The sequence below is a fragment of the Scomber japonicus genome, chromosome 12 (assembly GCF_027409825.1).
Source record: "Scomber japonicus isolate fScoJap1 chromosome 12, fScoJap1.pri, whole genome shotgun sequence".
Taxonomy (NCBI): Eukaryota; Metazoa; Chordata; class Actinopteri; order Scombriformes; family Scombridae; genus Scomber; species Scomber japonicus.
Window position 1 is genome coordinate 14,014,649 of NC_070589.1, and position 12,004 is coordinate 14,026,652.

The 12,004-nt window shown below is 41.8% G+C and overlaps 1 protein-coding gene across 1 annotated transcript in view; it reads left to right on the forward strand.

Moving 5' to 3' along the window:
- Positions 1-8,441: 8,441 nt before the first annotated feature.
- LOC128368957 (SPRY domain-containing SOCS box protein 4-like) overlaps positions 8,442-12,004 on the forward strand; it is a 35,309-nt gene continuing 31,746 nt past the window's right edge. The window contains exon 1 of the mRNA XM_053329888.1: positions 8,442-9,174. Within this exon, the coding sequence (XP_053185863.1) occupies positions 8,442-9,174 (733 nt within the window). The remainder of the gene's footprint in view (positions 9,175-12,004) is intronic.

The window sequence follows — 12,004 nt, forward strand, 5'->3', positions numbered from 1 at the left end:
AATGTAAGAAACACTGTATTATGCAACAATAATCTAATAATGTGAAAATAGCACTTTTTCTTTTAATAGTCTGCACATTTACTGCAGATTCTTGTTACTTTGTATTCTTGTTTTTCCACTTCCACTTTCAACTTTTTGTGCATCTATATATGGAATGTATGTCACATGATAGGCATGTTTCAGCTTGATGCCTATAATGTGCCATATGCCCTGCTCATGCAGTAAATGTGGCACATGTTGGTGTGTGTATCTGTGGACATGTGTGCCTCTAACAGGGATGGCGAGGTCGGTTGCGGTTGGTTTGGTTGGTCTGCTTGCTGTGAGCTCTTTGTAAAGAAGGGGGGAGGCAGGAAAGGGGGTGGGGGGGAGTGAAATGGGTGTTTCTCTCTGAGCTGCCTACCAGTCTGGTTGCTGTTGGTAACTTTGCTTGATGAGATCAGAGGGGATCGGCTTTCAGCCCTTCATCTCTCTCTCTCTCTCTCTCTCTCCCCTGCTCTCTCTTTCTCTCTCTCTCTCGGAAAGTCTGAAGTGGAACTGAAACAGGAGTGGGGCTGAAAGTCTGTTCGGAGCTGTAGTTGTCAGCGGAGAACATCGTGACAACGCTGCCTTGGAAACACAATTTAGAGTCGGAGTGCAAGTGTGTTGGGGGAAGGTGAGAGCAGTAGTGGGGACAAGGAAGAAGTGATAGCCTCGGGACAGATAAGCTCCAGGGAGGGAAAGAGGGAGGGAACAAGAGAGGGAGGGAGTGGTGGGCAGCTCTCTGAGGAAAGAGGGAGCCTCTCTGTTTCTGTCTCTCAGTCAGACTTGCCGGCTGCTGCTCTGTTCTTCCTCCTGTCTGCTTGGGCTCTCTCGCCAGCGGCTGACCAGAGGAGTTTAACTGTGTTTTGTCTCCTGACTGGATTCGAACATGGACTCGAGCTGAACAGCTACACGCAGCAAGACATGAGAAGAGTCACTGGAGATTCACTGTAAGCAGTTTGATCTGTTGTGTTGTGTAAAAGGTGTACTGTGTCATCGCTGAAACATGTCACTACTCATAGAGATTGTTGCTATTTCAAGCTGATGCTTTGTGACAGTTTATACAGTACATATTTAATCTCTGAGAGTTAAAGTATGATTCGTTTTTCCTTCTATTCACATCAGCTCAATCACTACTGCTGCTGCTTTTAACCTTTTCTCAATATACCCAACATTGTCTTCTCCTGTACATACTACCATGCAGTCAGCTTCTCCTCTCTCCCCTCTCTTGTTCGTCTTCTGTTGCCTTTAATTCTTTTAATGGTCTCGAGGCCCCAGCTGGCCAGCTGGGATACCCCTGTGTGTGTGTGCTATGTGTGTGTTGTATGTGTGTGTGTCTTTTGTTTGGGATAGATAGAGAGTTGAGGGTTCAGGGATAAGCTATGCCAGGATTTCCCCCGCTCACATACAATAATAGGATAGATCCTGCTTTCTATTTTTAAACACAGTGTTTGTCTATACGTTACAAACACCCCTAATCTGACGGCTCACTCCGCTTCGCCTGCAGTAGCTTTTCTCTCAGTGTTGTGTTTAGTCTATGGATGGGTGGTTTGAGGTGGGAGGGTGTATTTGTGTGGTCCATACTGGGATAGAGAGATAGCAGTTCTCCTTTCTGACTTTACCCCTTTGTTTTGTCAGCTGCTGACCTCTGTTTCTCTCTCTCTCGCTCTCTCTCTGTTTCTTTCTTTCTTTCTCTCTCTCTCTCTCTCTCTCTCTCTCTCTCTCTCTCTCTCTTTCTTACTCTCTACATCTCTTCCATTGTTTGTGTTCTCTTTCTCTCTTTATTCATCTCAGATCCAAACAGCCTTCCTCCACCGCAGCCTCTGCCTGCTTTTTCTTAGTTCATTCCTCTATTTAAATGATGGCTCTTTTTTAATCCCTTTTTTGTATCTTTCTCTTGATTTCCTATCTTTCTCCAGAGTTTTCTGTATCGCACTTTGTGCCGTTGTATGTGTGTGCATGCTTGTGTGGCTGTACTTTTCCCTTTCAAATTCCCCTTAATAGCACCCTATGTTCCACTGTGCACGGAGCAACTTTGGAGAACACCGTGGCGAGTGAGACAAGTTCCTCAATCATAAAACATGTGCCGTGTGTGTGTGTGTGTGTCACAGAACTGTAGCTGTCTGCTATTATTTCCATCGTCTGTTGATTATCTTTTGACTAATTGATGAATTGCCTATAAAATGTGATGTATGGAGCAAAGTACAAATTGAGATGTTACAACTTTTAGAAGACTTTCTAAAATAATTATGGCATTAGTCCCATCCATAATGCTGATTGGCTAATCGTGAATACCCCGCCATTGGCGAGGAGACCACTGTTTCATTTCATGATGCCAGACCAGAATCAGTTAAGGTCTGGGCCCATGAAAGAAAAGAGCAGTAAAACCTTCATTTGAGAAGCTGGAACCTGCAAATGTTGCTGTAATGACTTAAACCGTTAATTAATTATAAACATTGTTGTTGATTAGCTGATTAATAACTTTAATTAGCAGAAAATTAATCTTTTAAGCTCTACAAAGAAGTATTGGCAGCTCAGTCTCCCTCTCTTAAACCTGCAATTACTGATTTTTGGAGGCAGCAAAAACTGTTAGCACACAGACTTTTTGCTATCTAGTTAGCAAACAGTTGCCTATTTACACCTCCAACAGATGCAGAGCATTTTTTTGGACTTGCGTTTTTTTTCACCAAATGAATATAAGTCCAATATTCACTCTGTTTTAAGCTCTATTTTGTTCTCCCTCAACTCCTGAGAAGAATATCTGTTTAGCCACTAAATGCTAAATACTCCACTATGTTCACCAGTTAGTTAACTTTGTGTTTTTGGTGCAGGGCAGGTAGCATGCAGTCAGTTTTTAGAGCTTTTCTTTCTGAAAAACAGCTGCCGTGACCATGGTATCACTATGATGTTGATATAAAAATAATATTGTTGATATATGAAATATTGATTATGGCTGCTTCAAGTGTTGTTCAAGCCTTTAAACCACCAGAAAAAACAACATACACATACCGACAATTTTGTGTCCCAAATTCTCAGAATCTATTCCGTCATGCGTGACTTCATTTCTGGTCTGATGTTTGACTTGTGTGGGTGTGACACATTTCATCACACTGTTGTGTAAGCAGTTGGATGTTAAATGAGTAACGTTAAGGCATAGGCTGTGCATCATATTACGACAGAGTTGATTCAGTTTCATTTCTGCTGAGGTTATGAATCTGTTGCTTTATGGATGGCATATATAGCTATATGTATGTCTGTGTGTGTGTGTGTGTGTGTGTGTGTGTGTGTGTGTGTGTGTGTGCGTATATATATATATGTATATGTGTGTGTGTTTGTACTGTATGTGTGTGAGAGAGAGAGAGATGAATAGATTTTGTCCATAAAGGAGTGCTCAGTCACTGCAGCACTAATGGTCTTCCCTTAGGGCACAATGGATTTTTGAGGTGTATTAGCATGCATGTGGTGAATATTAGAAATTAAGAGCAGACACACATATGTGTTTTTAATGCATCTTCTATATTTCAGCCAATTGCTCAAAACACACTGCATTTAACTAAATAGGCAACTATTTCATTTGAATTCCTACATCACCAATGATGCAAATTAAGTACTTAAGAAAAAGAGCAAGGGAGATTTAGGAGGGAATTTTTATTTCAAGAGAAGAGCCGATTAGAGCAAGCGGAGGAGGAGGATGTAGGAGAGGGAACATGATTCATTAGGGAGGCGACAACTGGAGTTACTTGGTAAAGAGTAGAGACTATATGATGGAAGAAATAACGGTGTGATTCTGCTTGTCTGAGCTGTTTGAATACAGGAAAGTGATGCATCAGTGATATTGCACCAAAGGCAACTTGGGCATAAAGGTCATACCCACATAGTCAATTTCATTTTTGTCAGAGGGGGCTTGTACCTGTCAGTGAGCATGAGTGTACATTTACTAGTGTACGTGTGAATTTCCCTGCACTGTGCTTTTCCTACTTGCTGAGCTCACATTGATTGCTGCATGGTAGACGCTGGGGCATTTGGTGGCAGGCCTGAGATAATTTGTACCAATTGATAGGGTGTCAGCTCTGCTGTGGTCTCCATGGATTTACTAGTACAGTAAGGTAGAGAGAGAAAGACAGACAGAGAAAAGTGGATAGGCAGATAGGGAAGAAAAAATCGAGTAGAGCGGGGAAGAAGGATAGAAAGTTAGTGAAAAAAGAGGAGACAGATTGTACAAAAGCAAAGAGAGATGGAAAAAGACAAAAAATGAAACTTACCAAGGAAGATGGTGATAAAAGGGTGGTGATATATCTCCCTGTACAACTGCTCAATAAGTACAGAGCTGTGTTTATGGGTTCTTTTCATCAGTTGCAAGATAAGTTTAAAGTCAGAGTCTGGAGTCTCTGTCTGTATTTTGACATCGTGTTAGTAGCCAGACGGTACAGTTTATGTCTAACTTTGGCATCTTCAGCTACCCAGAGATTTACCTCAGTAGGAATGAATGTCAGCAATGTAGAGAGGATGGTAGTTTGTATAATCTAGTGGGCACATCTGTTGCTATGAAGAGATATAATATAAATGTGTGCGTGTATGTGTTTGTGGTCGCGTGTCAGCTCTGTTTTTAAACACTGTGGCACCAAAATGTCCCCCCAGCAGTGGAAAGTGGAAGAAGTGACCACTTTGTGATTCATTTTTCAGGCGTCATATGAATTAGGCAAAGTTATTATCATTCAGCAGTTAACCAACAGTTAAGGTTCACGTAAGGTCAGAGCTGCTTTAAAATCAGTTATGTAATTGTGGTGGTAATGTTTGAGCATAAAGGCTGTGACCTTCTTGTGGGCAAAGTGCCAGTTGTTAGCATAATTTATGTTTTTGCCAGAGAAATTCATTATCAGCTCACTACCACACTGGCCTTTGGAGGACATGATTTGGGCCTTTGCCTGTTCCCAAACTTTAAATTGTTCTCTTGTTATTGAGTTTCACTGCTTTTCATGATCCAATAATCACCAACAATTCATATCTGAGTGAGCAACTTTGAACTAAATGCACACAACCTGATTTTGTACTTAAATCAGAATTTGTTCAGTTCAGATTTGTTGAATGGTAAATGTATGTTAACATTTGTAAGTGTCTCAGTTGAGGAAGCCCATTGTTTCCATGTTTTTCTGGTGAGAAAACAGCTGTTTCTGCTGCTGTCACTGTGTCTGCAGGTGCTCAGATGGTAACTTGTGGACCAGCTGATCTGGGATGAAAGACACACGCACAGACTCTCAGAACAGACATTCATGCATGAACTCAGAATTAGCAATGTCTAGCCGTGATCCTGTGTGGCCTTATGGCTCTCTGGCTGACCTTAATTGACCATCTCAGACACACACAAACACTGTTAATACAGCTGTATTCTCCGTATTACATGGAAAACTTGGTTTCTGTTAGTCATACGTTTTTAAAAAAAACATGTAAACATGGTTTCTTGGATACTCTGGAGTGCTGGGCATGATTTCTGTGGAAAAGCCCACAGACATCTCTGGTCTGTTTTCTGAGGGTGATGCAGTATGAGGCTCCTCAGCAGTTTCCTATCCCTATATATGTGTGTGTGTGTGTGTGTGTGTGTGTTTGTTTGTTTGTGTGTGTGTGTGTGTGTCTTCAAAGCCTGTCTGCCTAGTCAGAGCTTGTTGGACAGTTTCAAATGAAACAGTCTGTGAGGCAGATGCACTTGCACAGTGTCCTCCTCTCATGCAATGTAATACTCTTACAGACACACACACCGCCCTCACACACTTTGTGTGACGGGAGCTTGTTAGCAGTGCAGCAGGAGAAGCCAGATGAAGCCAGCCCACACACCAGGTGCTCACTGCTCTCTGTCTGTATTTTATCTGCCTTCTTATCTCATCCTTTTTGATGAGGCTTTTAGAATAGTTTTTACTTTAATGTAACACGTCTTTTAACTTTTGGCTCACATTGACTGGCCCAGTTGTTGCACCTCTGTCAATCCAACTGATATTATTGGTTTGTGGTCACACTTACTCATCTTACAATCTTTCTCCCAGTTTCTCTTCTCGTCCTTTGTGTTACTCTTTCTCCTCAATTCCTCCCTCATATCCACCCCCAGAAAATCTCTTTGTGTAATATGATATTTACAAAGTAATTACCTATCCCGCGTCACAGCATCACCGGCATTAGATAGTTGTGTATGTGCGTTTGCTTGCATGCAGCACCGTGTAATCTGCTGTCCCGTCCGTACCTGTCTAACCCAGTTGAATGGGCAGATGAAGGGAGGAGACACGAGTGTGATTGGTCCTAAGTGATTTGGCTACAGAAAAAGAGAGAGATAGGAGGAGGGAGGGAAAGTAAACAACAGATGGCAGAAGCATGTTGCCGCTATTCACAGCAGCAGACGCTGTGCCAGCCCACCAGCCTGTTGAGAGGTTACTATGCAACGGTGACCATGAGGACACAGGGTCAGAGGTCAAGTGTCTACTTGATGACAGCACGTAATGCCAGATTGTCATTCACATGCTGTGCCAGCCTGGACCGACTGAGACACACACACACACTTCAGAGTTTGTACAGTGCTAAATAGTGTTTTCTTTAGCTCAATATTGGCAGTAATGACTAGAATCTTCCTAGCAGCATCCACCGTTAACCCACCTGCCAGCCACGATGACACACATAGAGGCAGCTGTCTGTGTCTGTGTGTGTGTGTGTGTGTGTGTGTGTGTGAGTGATCTCACTCTGTGGTAGTTGACTGGTTTGCTGGAAATACTTGTGCTTGTGTCACCAGTATTTGATTCAAAACAGAAAATAGTGTATGAACTTTGCTGAACACAAATAAATGTGTGACAGATCAGGTACAGACTGACGTCAGAAAAATCAGACATGTGTCATGAGTGGTGTCATCCACTTCCTCGTATGTCCGAGGTGTCACTGTTCCTGTGAACAGGAAGCACCTGCTTACATTCCTGGAAGAGGCCAATACGTCATTTTAAGTGCGCATATGTATGTGTGTGTGCGATTATGTTGCGATTATGATAACTGTTAACTACAATAACAATGAACATTACACTATGTGAACAAATTAAACAAATTCAGTGTATACTAATTTGTTTTTATATGTTTTTTCTAACACATTGTCACAATAACCGAAATGCCGTGAAACTGCAAGTGGAAGTGAAACTAAGTAACAACTTCCCCACATGGAAACTAACACATTATACTGAAAATGAAATCAAATGGAAATTTCATTCTGAAATTAAAGTCTACCTCACTATCTATTTTAAAAATCTTTACTTTCAGGGAGGCATTTTCATCTGAAGTCTTATTACTATTTTCTTTATCTTGTATTTTATTATAGATTTTTATTAGAGAGCTTAAATCTTTTTTTTTAATTCAAATTTTTATCATTTATCATATTTTCTCACATGTATTGGTCACTAATTGTTCTTTGTTTTTGTATTGTACACTTCTCTGTCTTATTATCAGTGAAGTTTGAAAAGTGTAGTACAAATTAATTATATTATTATATTAAACCTGGTTATTGCTCACTATGATTAGAATTTATTGTGTACATGGACATTTATTAAGATGCTGGAGCACAAATGACCTGCTGCTGATACATACACATACTGTATCATATAGCCTTCTGTCTATCTATAAAGTGTGAGGGTAAGTCAAACTGACTTTTTCAACTGTTTTACACTCAAGAGGGAAGGTAAATTATTACCTGGTGTTTTTGTTTTGCTCCTGTTGTGTTGATATTTTTGCAGACTCAGGCAATACTCATTAAAATTACATTACCTAAAGGAGAGCATGCCAGCTTCAAATCTGTGCAGTGTTGCACAACTGGGGAGTGTTGGAGGGTTGCATGCGTATATTGGTATCGGCATTTGGGTTTGCTGGAAGGATGCGGGATGAGTCAGAGGAAATGTGTCTGTGCCAGTGTGTGCATGTGCTTGTTCATCCTGTTCATTGTTTATTCCCTTCAAAACAGCAAACTTAATATGAAATCTGCAAAATAAGTTTTACCAACACCATTCTTCTTCCTCTTTCTTTGTTCCTTTTGTATTTTCATCACCATCTCTCTTTGTTCTCTCTCTAGCTTATTGCTTAGACTATTGTTTGTTGCTAAAAAACCCAGTAATGATTAACAGAGGAGTTACCTCCAATTTTGTTAATCTTTATTTTTCTTTTCCTTCTCTCAACAGGAGTGGCAGCAGCTCTGTCTTAATGAAGACATTTGTGGCATGAAACCAGATCGTATACATCTTTCATTCATAACCTCCACCTCCTTCATCTCCTTCCACCACTCTTCAGATAGGAACTTTCACCTCAGCTCCACCGCATTGATGAGGTAACGTCAAGCTCCACGCAACGCAGCGCCCACCTGCAAAAACACCACCCGTCCTTCCCCTCCTTCTGTCAACCCTTCCATCGCAGCCATGGGCCAAAAGATCTCTAGCAGCATTAAATCGGTAGATGTACGCGGGGAAAGCGGCGGCTCTCCATCTTACCGGCCCTCAGCTCATCGACGGCAGCACCCAGAGTTGAGGGGACCAGATTTCTCCAAGCCTCCAAGACTTGATCTTTTACTGGACATGCCATGTGCTGGACCGGAGACCCAGCTCCATCATGCATGGAACCCTGACGACCGCTCCCTTAACATTTTCATCAAAGACGAGGATAAGATGACATTCCACCGCCATCCGGTTGCTCAAAGCACAGACTGCATCCGAGGGCGGGTCGGATACACAAGGGGTCTCCATGTTTGGAGGATTCACTGGCCCTCCCGGCAGCGTGGCACCCACGCCGTGGTCGGGGTGGCAACTTCTGAAGCTCCTTTACATTCTGTAGGGTACACAGCGTTGGTGGGGTCAGACTGTGAGTCCTGGGGCTGGGATCTGGGACGCAACCGGCTCTACCATGACAGTAAGAATCGGGCTCACAGCTCGCTGCCCTCTTACCCTTGTTTCCTGGAGCCAGAGGAGTCGTTCACCCTCCCGGACTCTTTACTAGTGATTCTGGACATGGACGAAGGCACACTGAGCTTCATGGTAGATGGACAGTATCTAGGAGTGGCATTCAGAGGGCTGAAGGGCAAGAAGCTATATCCCATCGTCAGCGCTGTGTGGGGACATTGTGAGATATCTATGAAGTACATCAATGGCCTGGATCGTAAGTACCACATACATTTTGTTAACTGACACATGAACACATACTTGAGTGCTGACGGCTAAGCTCAATGTGGGTGTTTGTGGAATAAGTGTATACAAGAAACTCATGATGAGGAAATGCCAGCGTTATCAACTTTCAGCAAAAATATCTGCTGAATGATGTTCCAAGAAATTATGAGCTGGGTAGCTGTTAATACCAGAATAGGAAACCAACTGTGGCAGCCAAATCAGATTCTGTTATCTCACATGTCCTCACATGTCCAATGCTGTGGTAAGACTGGAAATGTATTATGTAACCCTGTAAACTCAAAGCTTGTGCATTTGATGCACTTATTGGCAGCTAACAGGTTAGTGTAGGTCCAGTGACAAGGTAAAAATTCCAGGTGTGACAATAGGACGGGCAGCACCACTCTCTACAATATACGCTGAGGCAGGTCAGTGGTTTAACTGCTCATCATGTTTCATAATGCTCTGGTTTTGCTCAGTTTGCGGTAGAAATCATCTTTCTTTGAAGCTAAACAGTAGATGATGTATCTTTGCAGACAGGCTGTTGACTGTTGGGAAAGAAGAAGGCATCTCCCTGAGGGTTAACTTTGAGGTACAAGAGTTGACATAAGTGAAGTTTCTCTTCCTCTTGTTGCATCTTAAGCTCATTTATCATAGTATCATTGAGGCTCACTACATGAGAAAGCTCTTAAAGATCTTTTTTTCATATTTAATCTTACAAATGGTGCCTGCAGCTATCAGCTGCATGTTTTTTTTGGCTGCTTCAGTGTTTTTTTCCTCTATCTTTAGTAGAACGATTTGCTCTGCATTTAACAGTCCCTGAGTGTAGCAACACTACATTTTACTGTACAACTGTACTGGAGTTCAATGTCTCTGTAAAACAAAAAAAAGTGTAACACAGGAGACAAGTTAATGTTATGTTGCTTTCTTTAGTTTAGCTACGTGAATAATATATGTTGTGTTCTCAGGAGACTCTGCTTCACTGGCTGTTGAGAGGAGAGTCAAGCCTTTCCTCCCATCGTAGTCTAAACACTGATTCTTTGAACAGCTTGTTAGAAGAGCTATTACACACATGGACACACACCTGCCAGGAAAGGAAAGTGTGTGTTATGAAAACATGCTTATGATCTGACTCTGGCTGTCTCCCTCCCACTCTGTTTGCACAACCCCATGGGTCTTATTTCATATCACAACAGGCTGTGTTTTCTGTTACCTGGCAGAAAGCTGAAAGGAAGCCCATCTTTTTCTGTATATTGTTAGGTCTGATCAACTTCAAAGTTTTCCTCCACTCTCACAGGTCAACATAGTATTTACCACATTAAGAGCATATTTTCTACCATTTAAAACAGGTCACATGCTTAAATTGGATGTTTTGGTGAAAGAGAAACTGCAGCTGGCCAACTAAAATATGAAGCAGAATGAAAAGACAAAACACATTGCTGCTTTTTGAGACTTACATTTCTTAACCTGTGGTTTAAAATCTGCCTGACTGTCTGTGTGATGTCTGGTAATCTCCTCCACTCAGGCTTAGTTCAAAGTTCATACATTAGCTTTTGAAAGCATCTCACCTCAGCCCATTTCCTATTTATGGAGCCATCTGCCGGATTTCACGGCGAGTCTGTGCGATGGGCCACCTCGGAGGATATGGAGAATGTAGAGTCTGCTCAAAGCCTTCAGCTGAACAAGAATATAGATAGACTTCATGCTGTAAAATGAGGTTTGACTGTTGAAAATGTGTGGAGCTTAATGCAGGCAGGAGAGTGATGGTTGAAAGGCTCATCCTGAGAGGTGTATCTATAAAAGGAGGCAAGAAGGGTTGTGTGTGTGTTTGAGAGAGAGAGAGAGAGAGAGTGAGAGAGAGAGAGAGAGAGAGAGAGAGAGAGAGAGAGAGAGAGAGAGAGAGAGAGAGAGAGAGAGAGAGAGAGAGAGAGAGAGAGAGAGAGAGAGAGAGAGAGAGAGAGAGAGAGAGAGAGAGAGAGAGAGAGAGAGAGAAATAAACGGATGAAAAGAAATTTCAAAAGACACATTTGTAATCACAGTGCAAACGAGTTGAGATAAATTTGCGCACGATTACATGCTGCATCGCAAATCAATCTAAATCTAGTGAATGAATTTTGGTCTGTACCATATAGTTAAAGAAATGCTGACTATAAATAGTTTCAATAATGGATTTCAATTTCATGAAACTGTTCAAGTGAGACTTTTTCAACTTGGACCCTATTTTTGACTCATTTTGGGTCTAAGTGTGGTTATGAGTGAATGGAATGAGAAACCAAAAGTATTGTTTTAGACTTGGTGGTCCAATTGGATTTCCCCTACAGTCTCCCAATAAGGCCTTTGTCTAATCAGTCAGCACACAAACACACATTTGATTTTACTTACTTGGTTTTGGAAGTCAAAGTTGCATAATGATGTTAAATTTTAGACTGATTTCTTAAAGGAAAGTTTTCAGGTTACAATGCTTAAGGGGAAACTCCAGTATTTTTCAATAGGGAAAAGGCTGAGGCTGGCTAGACCAAACCCTCAGCTCAACACGGTAATAAAAATGTGATTTCAACACGTAACTGTGAGCAATTACAATATGTGTTACTCATTTAGCTACGCACCCTGGTTTGATTAAATATACAAGGCTGATTTTCACCACGGCTGGACTGTAAGGAAACGAAAAAGTTAAGCTTAATGCTGCTACAGGCGGCTAGTTCCTCTGTTTACTTTCGTTGTCAGACACTTACAATAACAATCTGAGCCTGTCAGCACTTTTAGTGGAAATACATTGACAATTGCCCCCAAAGATTACATTGTAATTTTGCAGCTGTTGACTGAAG